At 50.6% G+C, this 24,613-nt stretch overlaps 2 protein-coding genes across 2 annotated transcripts; both read left to right on the forward strand.

Moving 5' to 3' along the window:
- The first annotated feature begins 9,699 nt into the window (after positions 1–9,699).
- ngrn (neugrin, neurite outgrowth associated) lies at positions 9,700–14,101 on the forward strand. Its single transcript, XM_038784392.1, has 3 exons — positions 9,700–9,890; positions 10,817–10,927; positions 12,565–14,101. Exons 1-3 carry the CDS (start codon positions 9,724–9,726, stop codon positions 13,154–13,156), a joined length of 870 nt encoding a protein of 289 aa, XP_038640320.1. The 5' UTR covers positions 9,700–9,723; the 3' UTR covers positions 13,157–14,101.
- A 1,853-nt stretch (positions 14,102–15,954) lies between these two features.
- Positions 15,955–21,071, forward strand: hddc3 (HD domain containing 3). The gene is made up of 4 exons (XM_038784458.1): positions 15,955–16,131; positions 18,873–18,928; positions 19,315–19,555; positions 20,731–21,071. The coding sequence occupies exons 1-4, from the start codon at positions 15,999–16,001 to the stop codon at positions 20,886–20,888; spliced, it is 588 nt and encodes a 195-aa protein (XP_038640386.1). The 5' UTR covers positions 15,955–15,998; the 3' UTR covers positions 20,889–21,071.
- The last annotated feature ends 3,542 nt before the right edge of the window (positions 21,072–24,613 follow it).

Here is a 24,613-nt window from a genome sequence, read left to right on the forward strand (position 1 = left end):
GAGTGTAGGCAAGGCAGGGGCGGCCAGGCCCCCCCCCCCCCCCCCCCCGCCCCGTCCGATGGTGATCAGGTTCCACAGGTTCGTGGACAAGGAGCGGGTGCTGCAGTGGGCGAAGAGCGCCAGGAGCAGCACGTGGAAGAACAGTGTTCTCCGTATTTACCAGGACCTAAGACAGGAGGTGGCTCGGCGGCGAGCAGCCTTTAAACAAGTCAAAGAGGTGCTGTTCAAGAAGCACGTGAAGTTTGGTCTGCTGTTCCCGGCCCATCTTTGGGTCACGCATCAGGGTCAACACCACTACTTCTCCGAGCCCGAAGAAGCGATGGACTTTGCGAGGGATCAGGGGCTGGTCCCGAAAAGAGGTCCCACGGGCGCGAATTAGGACCCGAGAACTACCGTATGAAGGGACGCCGAATGTGCCTGGACCGCTGTTCAACGGTTTGCGGGGTTAAAGGTGCCAAGCGGGACATTTGGGACTCTTTCCTTTGTTTTTGGTGACTGTTTTTTTCTTTTGTTTTTGTTCTCTTCCTCTTTTTTCTGTTTTTCCTTTTTGTGCGGATTTTTACTTTTGGGTTGGACTCGCTGAGGGCACTGGAGGTATTGTAACTAAGGGTGGCCGGTCAGCGAGGGGGGTTAAGGACGTGGGTTGGGGGGTTTTTGTTTTACTGATGTGCAGGCCTTCCTGTGCCAGTGAGTTTGCTCCAGCGGGTTGGAGAGGGGGATGGGGAGCCGGGGAGTGGGGAGGAGGTCGGGGAAACAATGGGAATGAGACAGGGGGGCGCCGGAGTAATGAGTCACCGGGCTAGCAGATTGGCTAGTCAAGGGAGTCAGGTGGGGGGGGGGGGGAGAATACAGCCAGTGGATGGCAGGGGTGGGGTTATCGGGGGATGTTGCTAGGAGGGGAAGGGGGGGGGGGGTTGTTCTGCTGACGTGGGAGGGATATTTGAAGTAGGCAGTGGGAAGGAGGTCGAGGGTGGAGGCAGCCAAGAGGCGGGCTAAGAATGGCGCGACGCACGGGCCGGGGGCCGGCCCGAGAAAGGCTATGGCTGACCGGTGTGGGGGGGTTGTGCCCCCCAACCAGGCTGATCACCTGGAACGTCAGGGGACTGAATGGGCCGGTTAAGAGGGCACGGGTGTTCGCTCACTTGCGGGCTCTGAGGGCGGACGTAATTATGTTGCAGGAGACACATCTGAAAGTGTCTGACCAGACTAGGCTAAGGAAGGGCTGGATTAGCCAGGTCTTCCACTCGGACTTGGACTCAAAGTCCAGGGGGGTGGCAATTATGATCAACAAGCGGGTGCAATTTGAGGCGGAGGGCATAGCCGCAGACAGGGGGGGCAGATACCTGATGGTAAGGGGTAAGACTGGACGGGAGAAGAGTGGTGCTGGTGAATATATATGCCCCAAAACTGGGATGACGTGGACTTTATTAAAAGAATGCTGGGGAAGATCCCGGACCTGGACTCCCGCAGGCTAATAACGAGGGGGGACTTTAACATGGTCCTTGTCCGGCGCTGGATCGGTCATGTCCCAGAACGGGTAGACTCCCAGCAATGGCAAGGGAGCTGAAAGGGTTTATGGAGCAAATGGGGGCAGTGGACCCCTGGAGAGCCAGACAGCCGACAGGAAGGGGCTACTCGTTTTACTCGCACGTCCATAAAGTATATTCTAGGATAGACTTCTTTGTTCTAAGCAGGGACTGTATAGGGGAGGTAAAGAACACGGAATACTCGGCAATCACTATCTCGGACCATGCCCCGCACTGGTAGACCTGCAGGTCGGAGGGACGAATCACCAACGCCCACAATGGAGGCTAGACGTGGGACTGCTATCGGAGGAAGGGATCTGTGAGAGGCTTCGGAGGTATATGCAAAATTATCTGCAGGTGAATGATACGGGGGAGGCCTCAGCGGCGACCCTGTGGGAGGCACTAAAGGCAGTAGTGCGGGGAGAGTTGATCTCAATTGGGGCCCACAGGGCCAAGGCGGACAGGGCAGAGATGGACAGATTGGTTAGGGAAATGTATCGGATAGACGAGGAACACGCGGAGTCCCCGGGGGAGGATCTACTCAGGGAGAGGCAGAGACTACAGGCAGAACTGGGGGCGCTATCCACGAGTAGGGCCGTGGAACAGCTTAGGAAGGCGAGGGGGGTGGTGTACGAGCATGGGGAAAAGGCCAGTAGATTGTTAGCGCAGCAACTCAGGAAGAGGAAGGCGGCCAGGGAAATAAGTAGAGTGATGGATGGGGAGGGGCACAAAGGGATGAATAAGATATCCCGGGACTTCTATAGCAAGCTGTACACTTCGGAGCCTCCAGAAGAACCGGAGGAGATGAAAAGGTTTCTGGACGGGTTAACATTCCCAACAGTAGGTGGGGGGCGAGTGGATGAGCTGGGGGCCCCGATTAGAGTGGAGGAGGTATTGGGGGGGCCTAAAGGCCACGCAGTCGGGGAAAGCCCTGGGGCCGGATGGATACCCAGTAGAGTTTCATAGGAAGTTTTCTGAGTTAGTGGGCCCGGTCTTGGCGAGGGATTTTAATGAGGCAAGGGACAGAGGGACCCTGCCGCCGCTGATGTCGCAGGCCACTATATCACTGATATTGAAGCGGGGTAAGGACCCGGAAGCGTGCGGGTCCTACAGGCCAATCTCCCTGATCAATGTAGATGCCAAGCTCCTGGCAAAGGTCCTGGCAATTAGAATTGAGGACTGCGTACCGGAGGTGATTGGGGATGACCAAACTGGGTTCATGAAAGGTAGGCAGTTGTCGGCCAACTTGAGAAGATTACTTTATGTGATAATGATGCCCCCGACGGGCAGGGAGGTGGAGGTAGTGGTGGCATTGGATGCCGAGAAGGCCTTCGACCGGGTGGAGTGGGGCTATCTATGGGAGGTGCTCGGACGGTTTGGGTTCGGGGAGGGACTGGTGAATAGGATCAAGTTATTATAGCAGGCCCCAAAGGCCAGCGTCAGGACAAACAAAGAAGTGTCAGAGTATTTTAGACTATACCGCGGGACCAGACAGGGCTGGTTAGGGGCAGGGTGGAACATAGGGTCCCTCTTTATGCGGACGACCTGCTCCTGTACGTGTCGGACCCATTGGCCAGGATGGGAAGTATACTGGAAACATTGAGGAAGTTCGGCCAGTTCTCAGGATACAAACTAAATATGACCAAGTGTGAAATGTTTGTGGTGCAGGCAAGGGGCCAGGAGAACAGACTGAGAGGGCTACCATTTAGGCTGGTTGAGGAAAATTTCCGGTACTTGGGGATCCAGGTGGCGCGAGACTGGGGCAGGCTGCACAAGTTAAATTTGGCCAGGGTGGTGGAGCAAATGAAGGGAGAGTTTCGGAGATGGTATGCACTCCCGCTGTCGCTGGCAGGGAGGGTGCGGACTGTAAAGATGACAATTCTCCCTAGATTCCTGTTCATTTTTCAGTGCCTCCTGGTCTTTATCCCAGAGTCCTTCTTCAAAAGGGTTAACAAGATGATCATGAGCTTTGTCTGGGCGGGAAAATCCCCGCGGGTGAAGAAGGCGATGCTGGAGAGGAGCCGCAGCGAGGGAGGGCTGGCATTGCCGAGTCTGATTAACTATTACTGGGCGGCTAACATCGCTATGATAAGGAAGTGGATGGTGGGTACGGGGTCTATCTGGGAGCGGGTGGAGGCGGCTTCGTGCAGGGGCTCCAGCTTGGCAGCCCCGGTCACGGCTCCTCTACTGCTGCCGCCGGCCAGGTACTCCCACCAGCCCGGTAGTAGTGGCAACCCTGCGGATATGGGGCCAGTGGAGGGGGCATGTAGGGGAGGTGGGGCCGTCTGTCTGGGCGCCAATCTGCGACAACCATTGGTTTTTCCCCGGGAGTATGGATGGGGGTTTTTGAACATGGCGGCGGGGAGGGGGGCGATATGGTCCTGGAGGGGAGCTTTGCGAGTTTGAGGAGCTTGGAGGAGAAATTTGGGTTGGTAAGGGGAAACGATTTCAGGTACCTACAGTTGCGGGACTTTGTCCGTAAACAGGTCCCATCCTTCCCACGCCTCCCACCAATGGGGATCCAAGACAGAATAGAATAGGGGAAGAAGGGGAGGGGAGAGTCTCTGATATTTATACGGTGCTCTTGAAGGGGGAAGGGTCCCAGACAGAGGAACTGAAACTCAAATGGGAGGAGGAGCTTGGCGGGAAATGGAGGACGGGCTGTGGGCAGAAGCCCTGAGTAGGGTGAATTCGACCGCAACATGTGCCAGGCTCGGGCTGATTCAATTTAAGGTCGTTCACTGGGCCCACATGACGGTGGTTCGGATGAGCAAATTCTTTGGGGTAGAGGATAAATGCGCTAGGTGCGCAGGAGGACCAGCAAACCATGTTCACATGTTTTGGACATGTCTGATGCTTAGGGGGTACTGGGAGGGATTCGCGGGGATCATGTCCTGGGTGCTAAAAACAAAGGTGGCGATGGGTCCAGGGGTGGCAATTTCTGGGGTTTCGGAAGACCCAGGAGTCCAGGGTGAGAAAGAGGCCGATGTTTTGGCCTTTGCTTCCCTGATAGCCCGGCGACGAATATTATTGGCATGGAGGGACTCAAAGCCCCCGAAGACTGAGTTGTGGCTTGCGGACATGTTGAGTTTTCTGGGGATGGAAAAGTTCGCCTTGAGGGGATCTGTACAGGGGTTCGCCCGAAGGTGGCAACCATTTATTGACTTCTTTGCGGGAGAGTGAGCGTCAGCAGGGGAGGGGGTGGGGGGGGAGGTTAGAGTAGAGTAGGAGGGATAAATTGGTGGGTAGTGCCGATGGGAGAGGAATGGGCTTGTGCAGTATGGTACGATTGAAGTATTGAATGTACGTCGATGTTTGCACATTCTTGCCTTTTTTTGCTTTCTTTCTGTTGATGTCTGTAACTGTTTACAATACCTCAATAAAATTGTTTGTTGAAAAAAATAATTATCGCCCTTGGCTGTTCCCCGGCCTTGGACATCGGTCGGAGTAACCTGTGTGCCCTGTCGATCTGCAGCGTTTGGGGGAAGCTGTCATTCCGGATTAAGTTGCCCAGCATCGAGGTCACATTGTTTGTTGGGTTCCTGCCCTCGGACCCTCTGACAGGCCCACAATTTGGATGTTTTGTCGCTGAGACCGGTTCTCCTGATCCTCGACTTTCCCCTTCAGGCTCCCCTGGGTCGCCACCAACCTTTTTATTTCAGCCTCCACAGCAAAGGTCCTGTCGCTCTGGTCCGTCGACGCCTTTTCAAGTTCTTGGATCGCCTTCCCCCGAGTTTCCAGCTGCTCCCCTATTCTCCATCGATCGGCGTCTGCATGGCCACCAGGGCTTCCGTCACCTGAATCGCTAATGAAATCGCTCCGTCATTGCCATAAATTCCTTAGTCAGGAATATCGTCCATCTCCGGGGGGGGGGGGAGGCAGGGGGGGGGGAGGAGTCCGTTGTCCGGGTCGCCGGTCTCTCTCCCGGGAGTGGCCGGGGACCCCTCGCCGCATGGGTCCGCCGACTTACTCGCTGTTCCTGACCTTTCCCCCACTTCTACATTCTTTGCAGCCTCTTGAGCTCCCATTCGCTGGCATACTGCACCTTTCCTCTCCATTTCTTGTTTGTGGGGTAAAATGAGTGTGAATTTTCAGGCTAAATTCCTCCAGAAGTGCCTACTTTATTGTGTTCTGGAGTAGGGCCACCTTATGGGCGACTGTTCAGCACATCCTCGTCACCAGAAGCCACGAACCCTAGCTTCTTTTGACATCAGATTGCAACAAGGTAAGCTGACGGACAGGCCCACAATGAGGCCAACATCCTAGCAGGAGAAGCCACTAATTGCTCCAGGTTATTAGCTATATATAGACACCATGTCAAACAACGTTAGACACTGACAATTGCCAAGATGCCAGCCATAGCTCAACTGGTAACTCACATTTGATGCACAAGTTTATAGGCAATACTTGATGATAAACTTTTTTTATTCAAACAAGATTTTCATTATAACAAAAGAAAATAATACAAATCCCAACCCCCTACTATACCAAAAGTAACCTCCCCGCCCCCCCCCCCCCCCCCCCCGCCAATAGAGAAAACAGAACCTTAATAAAAAATATAAATGTAAGGGGCAGCACGGTGGCCTAGTGGTTAGCACAACCGCCTCACGGCGCTGAGGTCCCAGGTTCGATCCCGGCTCTGGGTCACTGTCCGTGTGGAGTTTGCGCATTCTCCCCGTGTCTGCGTGGGTTTCGCCCCCACAACACAAAAATGTGCAGAGTAGGTGGATTGGCCACGTTAAATTGCCCCTTAATTGGAAAAAATAATTGGGTAATCTAAATTTATAAAAAAAAAATATATAAATGTACAACCCCATCATAGCTAACGGTCATCAGTTCCCTGAAACGGGTGATGGATGGGCTGCCACCTCGAGTAGAACCCTTCATGGTTTACTTATTCTCAAGGAGCAAAAATTCCATCAGTTCCCCCAACTAAGCCGAGGCCTTAGGCGGCACCGGGGACCTCCACTCAAGCAGCACTGCCTCCGGGCTAATGGCGAGGCGAAGACATCTGCCCTCGTCCCCGTCTGCAGCGCCGGTGAGTCCGAAACTCCACAAATGGCCACCAATGGCCACAGCTCCAGCTGAACACCCAAAGCCCCTGACATTGCATCAAAAAAGGACACCAGAAACGGACAAACTTGGGGCAAGACCAAAACTTTCACGTGATTATCAACCCCCTAGAGCACCGCTCACACCTATTCTCCACCCCTGGACGAACCCACTCATCCGCACTATACTCAGGTGCCCCCTGTGCACCACCTTGAACTGGATCAGGCTTAACCTCGCACATGAGGTGAAGTTGACCCTGTGAAGAGCCTCACCCCACACTTCTCCCTCAAAGACCAAACCCAGCTCACCCTACTTCCTCCCACGATGCCTGCTCTATCGCCCATGGACATCCAAAATCTTACCCTCCTCTGATTCAGACAAGGACAGGGCCCTGTCCATAAGCAAAGGCGATTGTACCAAGGGAAATGAAGGGGAAGTTCCTTTCGTAAAAAGATCAAGCACCTGAAAGTACTGAAACATTCCCTCTCAGGAACTGAAACTTCTCCAGCAACTTGTCCAGGCTGGCGAACCTACCCTCGAGAAACACGTTCCTAAACTTCTCCAACCCCTCCCTCTACCATGTCCTAAACGATGAATCTAAGCCAGACGGCACAAACCTTCCTGCAGATCGGAGCCAGCAGAGGCATGGAACCCAGTTTAAAATGCTGCCTAAACTTATTCCAGATCTTCAAAGTGGCTCTCACCACTGGGCTCGAAGAGAATCTAAGGGAAAACGGGAGTGGGGCAGTAACCCAGGTCCTCAGACTCAACCTTATGAACGAAACCTCCTCCATCTGACTCCACATAGAGTCTGGAACCTTAAAACACCCCCGCATCTTAATATTTTCCGGCCAGTAGTAACATAACAGATTAGATAGCGTTAACCACCCCACCCCCCCCCCCCCCCCCCCCCCCCCGACTGCCTATCGCATTACAAAAGTATACTACGAACGCGAGGAGTCTTATCAGCCCAAACAAAAGCACCAATCAATTTACTAACCCTGCAAAAGGAAGCCCTGGGAAGAAAGACTGGGAGATTCCCTTGGGAGAATATTAATCTGTACCCTTCCCGCTAAGATCAGAGGGAGCGGATCCCACCTTCTCAAATCGGCCTTCACCCCATCCACCTGACTGGAAAATTAAAGTTTATGGAGCGACACCCAATCATGGGCTACCTGCATTCCCAGATACCAGAAGCTAGTCTTGGCCTCCCTCGATCAGCTCCCCTCCCGGGTGAGGTTCACCGGAAAATATTCCCTCTTGCCCAGATTCAGCTTGTACCCCATAAAAGAGCTAAATTTCCTGAGCAACTCTATTATCTTGCCCACGTTGGGAGAGTGGATCGATGATATATAGTAACAAATTGTCCGCAAATAAGGATGATTATTATACTTCCCCCCCCCCCCCCCCCCCCGCTTTGTTTATGGGCATTACTGAGCATCAGGGGTGCCGTCTTTCAGCTGAAAGGTTTAAAAGGGGTGTCTGCCTGCTCAGGTGGATGTGAACAATCCTATTACACTAATTTGAAGAGCAGTCGGGTTCTCCCCAGTGCCCTGCTCAATATTTACCCCACAATCACATCGCTGTGAGTGTGAGCTTGCTGTGTACAAATGGCTGCCGTATTCCTACACTACGACAGTGACTACACTTGAGGAAGTATTTTATTGCATGTAGAAGCCGTGAGCCATTGGGTTGTCATGAATGGTTCCTATATAAATGCAAGTCTTATTAAGAACCAGGTTAAAGTCCAACAAGTTTGTTTCGAATCACACGCAGCTCAATATACACGAGTCCGTAACTGTGTCCCCCCCCTCACCCCACTAGGTCCATGTGTTCCCTGTTCTGAGTTTCCCGTTGACACACTGCTTACCTCTTCCACCATTAACACAATCTGATCTCTTTAATGTCCACCATCAGCAACATTATCACCACCATTCACATTCCTTTTGGCCACATCTTTGTCAATCTCCACCTATCGCTGGCCCCCTACCCAGCCCCACCGCCTCCCCCAGTCTAAATCTGATTTTAGATCCAGTTCCCTCCAGCTTTGATCAAGAGTCATCCAGACTCGAGATGTCCGCTCCCTTCTCTCTCCACCGGCTGCAATTGTCCAGCATTTTCCGTTTTCATTTCCGATCCCAGCCCCCGCAGTAATTTGCTTTCATTTTATTTTTAAAAAATAAATCGCGAGTACCCAGTTTGTTTTTTTCCCAATTAAGGGGTAATTTAGCATAGCCAATCCGCCTCCCCTGCACGTCTCTTTGGGTTGTGGGGGTGAGGCCCACGCAGACACGGGGGGGGGGGGGGGGGGGGGGTTTGCTTTTATCTGAGATTTGGACCGAGGCCGGGTCGGCGTTGGAGACGATGGAGGGACATCTCCGCCCGCTGATTACTTTCATAGAATTTACAGTGTAGGAGGTTATTCGACCCATCAAGTCTGCACCAGCGCTTGGAAAGAGCACCCTACCCAAGCCCATAACTCCACCCTATCCCCATAACCCAGTAACCCCACCCAACACTAAGGGCAATTTGGACCCTAAGGGCAATTGATCATGGCCAATCCACCTAACCTGCACATCTTTGGACTGTGGGAGGAAACCGGAGCACCCGGAGGAAACCCACGCAGACACGGGGAGAACGTGCAGACTCCGCACAGACAGTGACTCAAGCCGGGAATCGAATCTGGGACCCTGGAGCTGTGAAGCATTTGTGCTAACCACTATGCTACCGTGCTGCCCTTTAATCAACATCCCTCCCACACAGGCTGTTGGGTAATTATATTGTGGGATCTTGCTCTGCACAACATGGCCGCCGCTTTCCTGCACCAGAAACAGGCGCTACACAAATGCACATCTGCATTTTGGAGTGTGGAGCCTTGGCCCGGGAACAGCCGCAATCAGCACCTCCAGGAGGAGAGACATAAAGCGGCAGCAGCCCCGTCTCCGCTCCCGCCTCCTGCTGCCGACCTCGGCAATAGGACCGAGTGACGGGCGGAACCGTTGTGCGACGGTTTCCGGATCCGGCGGGGCCGAGCTGGCCGCGGTTTCCGGATCCGGCGGCGCCGAGCAAGCGGCGGTTTCCGGGGCCGAGCGGACGGTGATTTCCGTATCGGGCGGGCGGCGATTTCCGGATCCGGTGGCGCTTCATGTGGGTCTCGGTGACGGCTCGGGGGATCCTCCGGCCCGGAGTCTGGGTCCGGGCCCGTCCCCAGGCTCAAACCCGGGCCCGCGGCTCCCTGTGGGGCTCGGCCCAGGGCAGCAGCTCCAGCGGAGGGGAGGCCAAGCCCGAGCCCGGGGTGGAGGAAATAATCAGGTGAAACAGTTCATTCAACAGTTAAATCAGTCATCATTGGTTACCTCACAGTAACTACATTATTAGTTAACTCACATTAACTACCACATCATTAATTGACTCACTAACTACCGCATCATTAGTTAACTCACGCTAACTACCACATCATTCATTAACTATCACTAGCTACCCCATCATTAGTTAACTTATGCTAACAACCACATTATTAGTTAACTCACACTAACTACATTATTAGTTAACTCAGATTAATTAACTACCACTTCATTAGTTAACTTACTAACTGCAACTTTAGGCATCTTTCAGTAACTATTACATCATTAGTTACCTCACAGTTACTACCGCAGCACTAGCTAACTCTCAGTAACTATCGTATTATTAGTTATCTTGCGTGACTGCTGCCTGGTTTATGGTCCACAGTGAAAAGCTAAAGAGCATTTCCAGGTCATTAGGAAACTACACAAAGTTACCGTTACAAATTATTATTTACAGCATACTGGTGTTATTCAGGCACGCCGGTATTAACTTTATTACTGACCAGTGTGTGGTATAAATCAGGCTATTTTCTCATTCACTAATCTGGTGCAGTAATTGTGACAACGATTCTGTCGAGTATTTCAAATACATTTTGACAAACAAAGACAAAAATTATAATTGTGACTTGACTTACTTTCCTAATAACCAGAAAATGCTCCTTTAGTTTTGTACTGTGGACCATAAACCAGGCAGCTGGCTCCAGAGTCACTCATTCAAAAAATAAACCTTAACCAGTATTAATAAGTGGGAACTATAATACTAAAAATGTTCAAACATTTAAACAATCTACATTGACTGCCTAATTAGTTTGTAATATTCATTAAAGTTATTTTTTTGAATTGCCGGGTAGGTTTTGGAAAATATTATTGTGCCTTTTCCACCTCCATTTGCAGAGCTGAGAAGCGCAAGTTGAAAGCCATTAAGTTTCGGAGGATTCAGGCACAGATGGGTCTTTCTGGGCCCCCTCCGCGGTCCCTAACAACAGAGGCAATGGAGCAGATCAGGTAAGAGTTAAACCCAGGCCTGTTAACTGTGAGATGGTGAGTGTTTGTCAGCCCCGAACTTTCACTGGGACAAGTGTCTGAATGTGGTTCAGCTGCCTGACACCAGAGCTGAGTAAACAGCCTATCTACTGTCACAAGGAGCAGATCAAGAAAGTACAATCCCTGGATAAAAGCAAATTACTGCGGATGCTGGAATTTGAAACGAAAGGGAAAATGCTGGAAAATCTCAGCAAGTCTGGCAGCATCTGTAGGGAGAGAAAAGAGCTAACGTTTCGAGTCCGATGACTCTTTGTCAAAGAGTCATCGGACTCGAAACGTTAGCTCTTTTCTCTCCCTACAGATGCTGCCAGACTTGCTGAGATTTTCCAGCATTTTCCCCTGGGTACAATCCCTGGCCTGTGCTGAATCAGCTGAGGTGCTGTCTTTGGACTCGGCCAGGGAGAACATACAGTGCAGAAGGAGGTCATTCGGCCCATCGAGTCTGCACCGACTCACTTAAGCCCTCACTTCCACCCTATCCCCGTAACCCAATAACCCCTCCTAACCTTTTTTTGGTCACTAAGGGCAATTTATCATGGCCAATCCACCTAACCTTCACGTCTTTGGACTGTGGGAGGAAACCGGAGCCCCCGGAGGAAACCCACACAGACACGGGGAGAACGTGCAGACTCCGCACAGACAGTGACCCAGCGGGGAATCGAACCTGGGACCCTGACGCTGTGAAGACACAGTGCTATCCACTTGTGCTGCCCTGAGAGATGAAGAAAAAGCCGCCAGGATTTGTGCGGTCGTTGAGTATTGGCTCAAGCACACATTGGCTGGTTTAGCACGCTGGGCTAAATCGCTGTCTTTTAAAGCTGACCAAGGCAGGCCAGCAGCACGGTTCCATTCCAGTACCAGCCTCCCCGAACAGGCGCCGGAATGTGGCGACTAGGGGCTTTTCACAGTAACTTCATTTGAAGCCTAGTTATGACAATAAACGATTTTCATTTCATTTTCATTTTTCAATTGGGCTACCGTGCCTCTCAAGGGTGAATAGCTGGGCATATTTTTGCTGGGTTTGTACTCAGAATGGCGGAACGATAGATTTTTGTTGAGTATGGGGTAAACGCTGGCTAAATGGGGTTGCAATACTGATCAGGTATGATCTCATTAAGGGCAGCACGGTGGCCTAGTGGTTAGCACAACCGCCTCACGGCGCTGAGGTCCCAGGTTCGATCCCGGCTCTGGGTCACTGTCCGTGTGGAGTTTGCACATTCTCCCCGTGTCTGCGTGGGTTTCGCCCCCACAATCCAAAAATGTGCAGAGTAGGTGGATTGGCCACGCTAAATTGCCCCTTAATTGGAAAAAATAATTGGGTAATCTAAATTTATAAAAAAAAAAAAAAAAAAGGTATGATCTCATTGAATGATGGAAAAGAGGGCTGAATGGCCTCTTATTCCTACGTTCTTTACTCACCCACACAACACCCACATAACACTAAAGGACATGGCACTAGAAAAATAACTGATGTGCATTCAGTGCTGTTTCTGAGGGATGTAAGTAAATATATAGAAATTCGCCTCCTCATTCCTGTGCAAGTTCCTCTCTCATACATATTGCTAAGTTTCAACCCGTGTAAAATTATTTGATTTCAGGTTTTTGAAGACCAAGTTTCCAGAGGAGTGGAGTGTGTCACAGTTGGCGGAGGGATTTTCAGTGAACGAAGATGTTATCTGGAGAGTGCTGAAAAGTAAATTCAAGCCTTCGGCGCAGAGGAGAATGAGGCAAGATGCGAATGTTTGTGGATCGAGGCAGACTGCCCCTCATGGAGCAAAACGACTGACTGCAAATTCACCGGATGCACAGGCACTGGTCGAAACTAAACTCCTCACAGATCCAGCACTCTCGGCCAGACTCCCTCAGGGGACAGTAGCCGATCCTTCACAGTCTGACTTCAGTGGCAGATTGCACAGACCCGTTGCAAAGGTGACTGGGAGGATCAATCTTGCTCAACAGAGCATCCGCAAGAAGTTCAGAGTTCAGAGCAGCCCTGACTTGGCGAACACCAGGGCTGCTTACGCGGAGAGGGAAGAGTGCAGCTCGTCCGACGAGGAACAGCTACCAGGTTTCCAAAAGACCGATGAGGAATTGCAAAAACTGACTGAAAACCAACTGAAAGTTGTACAGAAGGGCTCTGAGTTTTATGACCAGGATGGCAATTTCCTTTATAGAATTCCAGACTCCTAAAATAACCCCAAACAGGAAACCTAACTTGCACAATCCTATGAGATAACTTTAATTTCTGCAACACTTTCCACAACCTCAAGACATCCCAAGTCTTTCACAGCCAATGAAATACTTTGAAAGTGTCGCCAGCTTGTGGAAGGCGATGTAGCAGCCAATTGGCAGCAGCAAAGTCCCCAAACAGCAATGTGATAAAGAACAAACCATCTCATTTTGAATGCTGGTTGTTGGAGGGATAAATATTGACCAGGACAGTCGGTAGAACACCCCGTCTCTTTCTGAGTAAGGCTGAGGATCATTTCCATGAAAGTATATGGCATCTCGGTTTACATTTTCATCCGCAATATGGTACCTTGGACAGTGCAGCACTCCCTCAATTGAGTGTCAGATTTTACACACTGGTCTCTGGAGTGGAACTTTAACCTACGACCGCCTGACACCATTTGCAGCCCAACTCCCTTTTCTTTTCCATTTTTGTAAATTTTGAGTAAACAATTATTTTTTTCTGATTAAAGGGCAATTTAGCTTGGCCAACCCACCTACCCCGCACACCTTTGGGTTGTGGGGGTGAGACCCACGCAGACACGGGGAGAGCTTGCAAACAGCCCTCCTCAGGGACCACCAGTTGGGGTGACTGTACTCGGAGATCAGTGGTAACAGCTAAAGCAGGGATGGAATTGTGTTCAATTTCATTCTGAGACACTGGGATAACAGATTCTGTGAAGTTGGGATATGTCAGGAGATGGATATGTCCTGTCACTAACAGCAGGCATTCCTGTGAATAATGAATTTCACAACGGTTATACTTCATGCTAATGTCACTGGGAAACGTTTCCTCTTGTTCTGTTGTAAAGGTTGGAACATAACCTTACTTCACTATGTGACAAAATCAAACGCTCTGTATTTTCCATGCAGCTGCCACACTGAAATAAATAATGAAACTAAGAACGATTGTTGTTGTCAATTGTGTGCGTGTGGTCTTTCTGTAAGGGTCACTCTTTTTGGATAGATACAGAGTAAAGCTCCCTCTACACTGTCCCCATCAAACACGCCCAGCACAGGTACAGCACGGAGTTAGATACAGAGTAAAGCTCCCTCTACACTGTCCCCATCAAACACTCCCAGGACAGGGACAGCACGGAGTTAGATACAGAGTAACGCTCCCTCTACACTGTCCCCATCAAACACTCCCAGGACAGGGACAGCACGGGGTTAGATACAGAGTAAAGCTCCCTCTACACTGTCTCCATCAAACACGCCCAGCACAGGTACAGCACGGAGTTAGATACAGAGTAAAGCTCCCTCTACACTGTCCCCATCAAACACTCCCAGGACAGGGACAGCATGGGGTTAGATACAGAGTAACGCTCCCTCTACACTGTCCCCATCAAACACTCCCAGGACAGGTACAGCACGGGGTTAGATACAGAGTAAAGCTCCCTCTACACTGTCCCCATCAAACACTCCCAGGACAGGTACTGCACGGGGTTAGATACAGAGTAAAGCTCCCTCTGCACTGTCCCCATCAAACAGGATACCTCTCCATTCACCTGAAGAAGGAGCAGCGCTCCGAAAGCTCGTGTTTGAAACAAACCTGTTGGACTTTAACTTGGTGTTGTAAGACTTCTTACTGTGCTACCCCAGTCCAACGCCGGCATCGCCACATCATAGAAACCAAGGGGAAAGAGTGCTAATGGCAGTCCCCAGAGAGGACAAAGGATGTGAAAGGCCAAACAGCAGAGAAACTAACATCAGAGGATGGACTGCGATAGATGTAGATGTGTGTGTGTGGTTTGGGGGGGGGGGGGGGGGGAAGCAAAGGAGGGAAAGGTTGAAAAGATGGGGGGGGGGGGGTGTTATATATTAAGAACGACAAGAAAGAGAAATGGTAAGAGTTAAAATGAAATGGGATGAAAATAAATGGGTCAAGGTGGGGTAGAGCTAATAAAATTCCCAGAGTGTATCTATTTGGACTGGATAATAATAATTTAGCACTGCTGCCTCACAGCACTAGGGACCTGGGTTCAATTTCTGGGTGACTGTGTGGAGTTTGCACGTCCTCCCCGTGTCTGCATGGGTTTCCTCCGGACGCTCCGGTTTCCTCCCACAGTCCAAAGAAGTGCAGGTTTGGTGGATTGGCCGTGATAAATTGTCCCTTAGTGTCCAAAGATGTGCTGGCTGGGTGGGGTTACGGGGATAGGGTGGGGGAGTGGGTTTAGTTGGGGCGCACTTTCAAAGAGTCGATGCAGACTCGATGGGTCGAATAGCCTCCTCCTGCCCTGTGGGGTGTTAATGGTTAAATTTTCTGGATATGTCTCGTGTGGTGATCCTCAAAGTTGTGATGAGGAAGATGTGTGGGTGTTGGGTCTATTTGGGAGTTTCTCTTTGGGGATCCGCTCCTATTTGCTGAGGTTTGTTCCTCGGAATTTAGAATCCAAGATTCCCTCCAGTGCAGAAGGAGGCCATTTGGCCCATCGGGTCTGCACTGGCCGTCTGAAAGAGCACCTTACTTAAGGCCACGCTGCCACCCTATCCCCGTAACTGCACCTTTTGGACACTCAGGGCCAATTTAGCGCGGTCAGTCCACCTAACCGGCACATCTTTGGACCGTAGCACCCGGAGGAAACCCACGCAGACACGGGGAGAATGTGCAAAGAATTGAACCCGGGACCCTGGAGCAGTGAGGCAGCAGTGCTAATCACTGTACCGACAGAATGTGCTTGTTTCCAGGTCTGTATTCCCTGCTGCTGATTGTGGGGAGGAATTTGCTGCTGGTTTGTGCTGGGTGTGGGTGTGGGTGTTGTCTCAGCTCCTGCTCCAGTGCCAGTTCCGCCTCTTGCAGTGGATGCGGATGGGGGAAGTTACAATGAGCTCTGATGTGCAGCGGCTTCTGGAAGCTGCCGACTTCGCGGCGATAAAGCACAAAAACCAGCGGCGCAAAGACCCGGAGGGGACTCCTTACATCAACCACCCACTGGGTAAGACTGGCACAGCCTCAGGGCACAGCCCAAAACCCATACCACCCACTGGGTAAGACTGGCAGAGCCCAAAATCCAGCCTGACCCCTCAAACCGGGTGAAGTTTCTGCTGGATAAGTAACTTTGCAACATTAAACTCGGCGGAAAGCACCAAAAGTTTTCGGTCCGCCGGAAAAAGTTGCTGGGGTGAACTTTAATGATACATTTTAATGTATCAAATCCTCCAGTCAGCTGACCATAGAAATGGAGCTGAATTGTGGATATTTGTGGTTTAAAGTTGAAACTTATTTCATGTTAATTTAGTAAAAACATAGGATTGAGCTGCATGTGATGTGCTGCCTGTCTCTGATCATTAACACCCCCTGGCTTTGCTAATGAAGGGTTTGTATTGACTGACACAGCATCTTGCATCAGGCTGTGATTTGGGGAATGATCCGGTCCTGGTATTCAGAGCAACCAGTGATCCGGTTCTTGTGTTATGCTATTGCAAATGAAACAGAAATAAATAAATAGGAATAGTTTCCTGGTATGGATTTGTGCCTCCCAGGAACAATTTGAAATTTGAGATCTGATTTCTCTGCAAACAACAGCAAGATCATAGAATTTGCAGTGCAGAAGGAGGCCATTCGGCCCATCGAGTCTGCACCGGCTCTTGGAAAGAGCACCCTACCCAAGGTCAACACCTCCACCCTATCCCCATAACCCAGTCACCCCACCTAACACTAAGGGCAATTTTGGACACTAAGGGCAATTTATCATGGCCAATCCACCTAACCTGCACATCTTTGGACTGTGGGAGGAAACGGGAGCACCCTCCCACAGTCCATATATTATATGAAGATATAATATATAAGATATATTAAGAACGACAAGAAAGAGAAATGGTAAGAGGAAGGTGGAGGAAACCCACGCACACACGGGGAGGATGTGCCGACTCCACACAGACAGTGACCCAAGCTGGAATCGAACCTGGGACCCTGGAGCTGTGAAGCAATTGTGCTATCCACAAGGCTACCATGCTGCCCGATGTTAGTTTTTAAAACAAATTTAGAGTACCCTATTCTTTTTTTCCCAATTAAGGAGCAATTGAGCGTGTCCAATACACCCACGCAGACACGAGGAGAATGTGCAAACTCCACACAGACAGTGACCCAGGGCCGGGATCGAACCTGGGACCTCGGTGCTGTGAGGCATCAGTGCTTAGCACTGTGCCACCGTGCCACCCACAAGCAAGGTGTTAGTTAAAGAGTATTCCCATGAATTGCAGGACTGTTGAATGGGGGTTTTGTCGCAATTCTAAGAGAAGGTGGTTGAGCTCGCTATTTGAGAACTATCAATTTATAATAATAATCTTTATTATTGTCACAAGTAGACTTACATTAACACTGCAATGAAGTTACTGGGAAAAGCCCCTAGTCGCCACATTCCGGCGCCTGTTCGGGGACACAGAGGGAGAATTCAGAATGTCCAATTCACCCAACAGCACGTCTTTCGGGACTTGTGGGAGGAAACCGGAGCACCCGGAGGAAACACACACAGACACGGGGGGAGAAGGTGCAGACTCTGCACAGACAGTGACCCAAGCCGGGATTTGAACCTGGGACCCTGAAGCAACAGTGCTACCCACTGTGCTGTTGTACTGCCCATTCGTCCCACGTCCCTCTTGCTCTTCACCTTTTGAAGGTTCCTCTTGAATCTGCTGCTACCACCCTATCAGACCGTGCTTTCCTGATCACAACAACTCACGGAACGCTCAGCACTCACTCGCCATGGAACCATAGAATTCATACAGTGCAGAAGGAGGCCATTTGGCCCATCAAGTCTGCACCGACCCTCTTAACTGTCTTTTACTATTTGTGTCCCACCCTGTAACGCCACCTCACCTGCACATCTTTGGACACTACGGGGTAATTTCTACCTAAACCAGCACATCTTTTGGACTGTGGGAGGAAACCGGAGCACCCGGAGGAAACCCACACAGACACGGGGAGAACGTGCAGACTCTGCGCAGGCAGTCACCCATGAATTGAATCCATGTTCCTAGCGCTGTGAGGCAGCAGTGCTAACCACTGTGCCACCCACTCTGACTTCCTCTGCCACTATCAGAGATCAATCAGCCACTCTCTGGCACAGTTGGGCAGCAGGGTAGCATGGTGGTTAGCATAAATGCTTCACAGCTCCAGGGTCCCAGGTTCTATTCCCGGCTGGGTCACTGTCTGTGTGGAGTCTGCACGTCCTCCCCCTGTGTGCGTGGGTTTCCTCCGGGTGCTCCGGTTTCCTCCCACAGTCCAAAGATGTGCGGGTTAGGTGGATTGGACATGCTAAATTGCCCGTAGTGTCCTAATAAAAGTAAGGTTAGAGGGGGTTGTTGGGTTACGGGTATAGGGTGGATACGTGGGTTTGAGTAGGGTGATCATGGCTCGGCACAACATTGAGGGCCGAAGGGCCTGTTCTGTGCTGTACTGTTCTATGTTCTATGTTCTAACACTGGCTTGTTCAAACTCTCCAAAACACGTTGCACAGCCTCCTCCCTCCGTTACTCCCTCGGGCTCCTGTCACCCAGTTTCCCTCGACTGTCCCCGTTTTCCTCCATGTTCTTTCCTCTGAACTTCTTCACCGTGAAGGGCGTTAGGCTAAATAACATATAGGTGTAGTTGTCTGTGAATCACATTAGTTTTTGTTTCATTCTGTTTGGTTTGAAAGTTACTCAGCGGGATTTATGTTTTCCTGTTTGTTTAAAGGTGTTTCTCGAATTTTGGCCAATGAAGCTGGAATTACAGATGTGGTCACCTTACAGGTAAACACACAAATCTGGATCATCATCAGACCCATCGGAAATAACAAATAATGCTGGAAATACTCAGCAGGTCATCAGGTTTCTCTTAAAGAGAAACAGAATTAACTTATCAGCTCAATGACCTTTCACCCTGTCAGCATAGCCTTTTTAAATAATCCTTTCATTATGACAGACGTCGGTTCTGACGATGCTGCACTCTCTCAGTGCCACCATAGGTTATATACTCAAGTCTTGAAGTGAGGCATAAGGGCCGAACCTTCAAGTGCAGAGCTGAGCATGTTCGCATCTGCTTCGGTTAGTCCTGAGCTGCCTGATGCTGAGGTGGAGACCCATTCAGCCAGTGTGTGAGATTTACGGCTTTTTTTCTTTTCTTACTCTTTGGCAAGGCAGCCCTTCTCCATGACACGGTTGAAGATACAGACACAACGTTTGCTGAGATTGAGGAGAGGTTTGGGGAGAAGGTGCGGAGTATTGTTGCTGAGGTGACAGATGATAAATCGCTTTCGAAGAAGGAGAGAAAGCTGCGACAGATCCAACACGCCCCCCACTGCAGCTACGAAGCTAAGCTGGTCAAATTGGCTGATAAATTATACAATCTGCGCGATCTCAAACGTTGCACTCCTGCAGGTCAGCAACCAGGTCCTTTTTCTTTCTCTTCCTCCAACTGTTTACCCAGGTCCAATGATTGTTGTGTTTCCTGATCTCTTGGGATGTAGAATCAGTGCGGGGAAACACAGCCAAGGTTCCTACTGCTAACTGCCTCTTTACGTGTTGAATCAGTTGTGGGTTCAAACCCCACTGGAGAACATAATCTAGGCTAGCAAGGAAGGCTCCACTGATCTTTGGAAAATGCATTAAGACCATATCACCACAAGACATTGGAGCAAAATGGAGCCACTCAGCCCATCAAGCCTGCTCCGCCATTCAATCATGGCTGATATTTTTCTCATCCCCATTCTCCTGCCTTCTCCCCATAACCCCTGATCCCCTTATTAATCAGGAACCTACCTATCTCTGTCTTAAACACACTCAGCGATTTGGCCTCCGCAGCCTTCTGCGGCAAAGAGTTCCACGGATTCACCACCCTCTGGCTGAAGAAATTCCTCCTCATCTCTGTTTTAAAGGATCGTCCCTTTAGTCTGAGATGGTGTCCTCTGCTTCTAGTTTTTCCTACAAGTGGAAATATCCTCTTCACGTCCCCTCTATCCAGGCCTCGCAGTATCCTGTAAGTTTCAATAAAATCCCCCCCCCCTCATCCTTCTAAACTCCATCTAGTACAGACCCAGAGTCCTCAACCGTTCCTCATACGACAAGCTCTTCATTCCGGGGATCATTCTTGTGAACCTCCTCTGGACCCTTTCCAAAGCCAGCACATCCTTTCTTAGATACGGGGGCCCAAAACCGCTCACTATACTCCAAGCTCAAGAGACCCACCTGTCTGTTATGGTGGCTCAGGTAACGGTAATTGGTAACAGTCGTCTCTGTTAGCGAGAGACACGTGGCTATGTGGCTTGGGGCACCAAACAGGTCTCCCATGAACTACCACAGCCGCGATGAGGATTGAACCCAGACCATTGGTATCATCCTGCACCGCACTCTAGCCATCTGGCTAACCGAGCCCCCCCACCCCCCCTCCACAGTGGCTCAGGTGAATGTCGAAGAATCAATGGTATTATTTGAACTGGGAGTGTCCCCCGACTCCTGACCAGAGAATAGAATGGGGAAGAACACAGCACTAAGGTACCTGTGGGGGGAATGGAGCCCGCTCGCACTGACCTTTGTTCTGTTGAACCTCTGCTCAGGTTGGACAGAGAAACGAGTTGAAGAATATTTCATCTGGGCTTCCAGCGTCATTGCTGGTCTGAGAGGCACCAATCAGACGCTGGAAAAGAGCTTGGACGTACTCTTCAAAGAAAGCAACATTCTACTGGGTGACAAGTTTCTGTCTGAAAGAGATTAAACTCCGAGGTCGCATATCGGGCAATGTTTTACAATTGAGTCTGTTATTCTGAAATCAAGTTTTTAATAACCATCTTTCACCAAGGTAACAATCTTTAAATAGAAATATTTGGAAATATGCGTACAATCAGATTCACCTCTTGATATTTTTCATTGACTTGAATACATCGGTGCTACTCACTTACCCGTTGTTGCTGTGAATTTTTCTGTTTTATTTTCTTTAAAATAAAGGTTATCAGGGCAGCACAGTGGCCTAGTGGTTAGCACAACCGCCTCACGGTGCTGAGGTCCCAGGTTCGATCCCGGCTCTGGGTCACTGTCTGTGTGGAGTTTGCACATTCTCCCCGTGTCTGCGTGGGTTTCGCCCCCACAACCCAAAAATGTGCAGAGTAGGTGCATTGGCCATGCTAAATTGCCCCTTAATTGGAAAAAATAATTGGCTAATCTAAATTTATAAAAATAAATAAATAAATAAAGGTTATTGTTCTGTTGGACTAGCATTCTTGTATCACACACTGTATTTTTGGTTAATGTGCCCACTTTGATGCTAAATGATTGATAAGAATTCTTTAAAATGCTAATTTTCACCCACAAAGCCATAGCAGCTACGTTTTATTTGGGAGAGGATTTATTTATCAGTTCTTGTCGTCTGACACCCACCTCCATGCTTGAGTCTTCACATCAAACACAGAAGGATTCCACACAAGAAGAATTTACTTTTGCCTGATATGAGAGCACATTGTGCAAGGAAACTGCATCATTAAAGTTCAGAGAGTTTCGGTGTACTTTTGGAGACCCAAGACTGAGGGTCAAAACACCAGCCAAACACCAGAAGCTACAATTGCTTAACTAACCATTTTTTCAATTAAGGGGCAATTTAGCATGGCCAATCCACCTAACCTGCACATCTTTGGGTTGTGGGGGTGAGACCCACGCAGACACGGGGAGAACGTGCAAACTGCACACAGACAGTGACCCGGGGCTGGGATCGAACCCGGGTCCTCAGCAACGTGAGGCAGCAGTGATAACCACTGTGCCGCATGTGCCCATGGCATCTTGAACCTAAGAGGACTTTGCTTGCTTCTCCTTCCCGGGTAGCATGGTACGTAGAGTAAATTCGTTTAGTGGCGCTTTGGAATCCCTTTCTTTCTATACACCCATCCATTCTTATTTCTCCTTGTGATGATATGATCTGCATACTCGTCTGCCATTGGGCCAGAACGTCGGCTTACCATTGGCCCTGGTCAGTCATGTGCCTCTCGACCGATTGGCCGAGAGGCTGAGTTAACCATGCCTCTATCAACGAGGTATAAATGCTCAGAAGCCTGACGATCGTCCCTTTCCACTGTAGACGATCGCCAGGCTGTGTTCTAGTTAATTAAAGCCTGACTTTGGTAAATCACTCGCCTCACGTGCAATCGATGGTGCATCACTCCTCAGTGGTAACTTGCAGTTTGAAGCAATTCTCCTGCGTTGCGCTGACATCATTTTCCATCACTTAATCTAAACGGTGTCAGGAGCCTTATTTCTGAGATGGTAACACACCCAAGATCAGACCTTTCCTCCTCTCCTGCTTGCAGTTTCCAGCAATCAAGAGCAGCAAACCTTGCCACGTGAACTTTAGCACCCCAACTGCTCTACCCCTTAAGGAAGACACGGCAGCCTTTCACCTCAAATGATTGATCCGTCCTTTCAGAGCTAATAGTATCAAACCTCATTGTGAGGACAAACTGATGAACTATAACCCGACAGGTTGGAATCAGGGCACATCCGTCCCGAATGTTATAACTTGGTTCCAAGATCAATAAAGAATTGTCAACATTGAGGAAAAGGACACTGGAGTGCAAAAGTAAAGAGAATGTTGCTACGTTTATAATAATAATAATCTTTATTGTTGTCACAAGTAGGCTTACAGTAACACTGCAATGAAGTTACTGTGAAAATCCCCTAGTCGCCACACTCCGGCACCTGTTTGGGTACACAGAGGGAGAATTCAGAATGTCCAATTCATTGAACAAGCACATCTTTCAGGACTTTTGTGAGGAAACTGGAGCACCCGGAGGAAACGCACGCGGACATGGGGAGACCGTGCAGACTCCGCGCAGTGAACCAAGCCGGGAATCGAACCCGGGACCCTGGAGCTGTGAAGCAACAGTGCTAACCGCTGTGCTGCCGTGCCGCCCTGGAGAATTGGATTGGATTTGTTTATTGTCACTTGTACCGAGGTACAGTGAAAAGTATTTTTCTGCAAGCAGCTCAACAGATCATTCAGTACATGGAAGAAAAGGGAAAAAAACAAAATTCAAGAAAATACAAGAAAGTACATAATAGGGCAACACAAGATATACAGTGTAACTACATAAGCACTGACATCGGATGAAACATACAGAGTGCAGTGTTAATGAGGTCAGTCAATAATAGGGTCATTTAGGAGTCTGGTGACAGTGAGGAAGAAGCTGTTTTTGAGTCTGTTCGTGCATGTTCTCAGACTTCTGTATCTCCTGCCCGATGGAAGAAGTTGGAAGAGTGAGTAAGCCGGGTGGGAGGGATCCTTGATTATGCTGTCCGCTATCCCCAGGCAGCAGGAGGTGCAGATGGAGTCCATGGATGGGAGGCAGGTTTGTGTGATGGACTGGGCGGAATTACAGCTCTCTTGTTGGCTTGACCGCTGTGTAACACAGAGCAGTGGTGACCAGATGTTTGTGGGCTCTGTGCTGTGCCCTAGATTGGGATAGTGATCAGGGGGTGCCGGAGAAAACTAAAGACAGAATGGCATGCGTCAGGGTCTGTGCTCGCGACCACTGGAATCTTGGCCGTTTCCAGCTGACAGGGTTTGGGTTCTGATGTTTGTCCCAGTTTCTTTCCTACACAAGGAGAATGGGCAAGTAGGGCTGTGATAGTTGGGGATTTCAGTTACCCTGAGGGTAGAATGGGGGCACGGAAGGGGGGAGATTCCCGCAGTGTGGGCAGGAGAACCTTCTGGAACATTCCCAGTCCTGCCAGGGAGCTAAATGAGGGCAGGGGGAGATTGTCAGAGTGGGCCCTGGATGGGGCGGGGCTACAGAGGGGGAGGGGCCCTGGATGGGGTGGGGCTACAGAGGGGGCGGGGCCCAGGATGGGGTGGGGCTACAGAAGGGAAGGGGCCCAGGATGGGGCGGGGCCCAGGATGGGGTGGGGCTACAGAGGGGGAGGGGCCCTGGATGGGGTGGGGCTACAGAGGGGAAGGGGCCCTGGATGGGGCGGGGCCCAGGATGGGGTGGGGCTACAGAGGAGGAGGGGCCCTGGATGGGGTGGGGCTGCAGAGGGGGAGGGGCCCTGGATGGGGTGGGGCTGCAGAGGGGGAGGGACCCTGGATGGGGTGGAGCTACAGAGGGGAAGGGGCCCTGGATGGGGCGGGGCTACAGGGGGCGGGGCCCAGGATGGGGTGGGGCTACAGAGGGGGCGGGGCCCAGGATGGGGTGGGGCTACAGAAGGGAAGGGGCCCAGGATGGGGTGGGGCTACAGAAGGGAAGGGGCCCAGGATGGGGCGGGGCTACAGGGGGGAGGGGCCCTGGATGGTGTGGGGCTACAGAGGGGGAGGGGCCCAGGATGGGGTGGGGCAACATGGAGGGAGGGGCCATAAAGGGGGCGGGGCACAAGAGGGGGAGGGGACCAGGATGGGCGGGACTACAGAAGGGGATGGGGTGGGGCTACAGAGGGGAGGGGCCCTGGGTAGGGTGGGGCTAG

This window comes from Scyliorhinus canicula, chromosome 24, assembly GCF_902713615.1.
Source record: "Scyliorhinus canicula chromosome 24, sScyCan1.1, whole genome shotgun sequence".
In the NCBI taxonomy this organism is placed as follows: domain Eukaryota; kingdom Metazoa; phylum Chordata; class Chondrichthyes; order Carcharhiniformes; family Scyliorhinidae; genus Scyliorhinus; species Scyliorhinus canicula.

Excerpts from the sequence above, each read along its gene's own strand:
- ngrn (XM_038784392.1), top strand. The coding sequence starts at position 9,724 with ATGTGGGTCTCGGTGACGGCTCGGGGGATCCTCCGGCCCGGAGTCTGG. Across the intron at positions 9,891-10,816 it reads GGGGTGGAGGAAATAATCAG|AGCTGAGAAGCGCAAGTTGA; the intron begins GTGAAACAGTTC and ends CTCCATTTGCAG. Across the intron at positions 10,928-12,564 it reads GAGGCAATGGAGCAGATCAG|GTTTTTGAAGACCAAGTTTC; the intron begins GTAAGAGTTAAA and ends ATTTGATTTCAG.
- hddc3 (XM_038784458.1), top strand. The coding sequence starts at position 15,999 with ATGCGGATGGGGGAAGTTACAATGAGCTCTGATGTGCAGCGGCTTCTG. Across the intron at positions 18,929-19,314 it reads CAGATGTGGTCACCTTACAG|GCAGCCCTTCTCCATGACAC; the intron begins GTAAACACACAA and ends CTCTTTGGCAAG. Across the intron at positions 19,556-20,730 it reads CAAACGTTGCACTCCTGCAG|GTTGGACAGAGAAACGAGTT; the intron begins GTCAGCAACCAG and ends ACCTCTGCTCAG.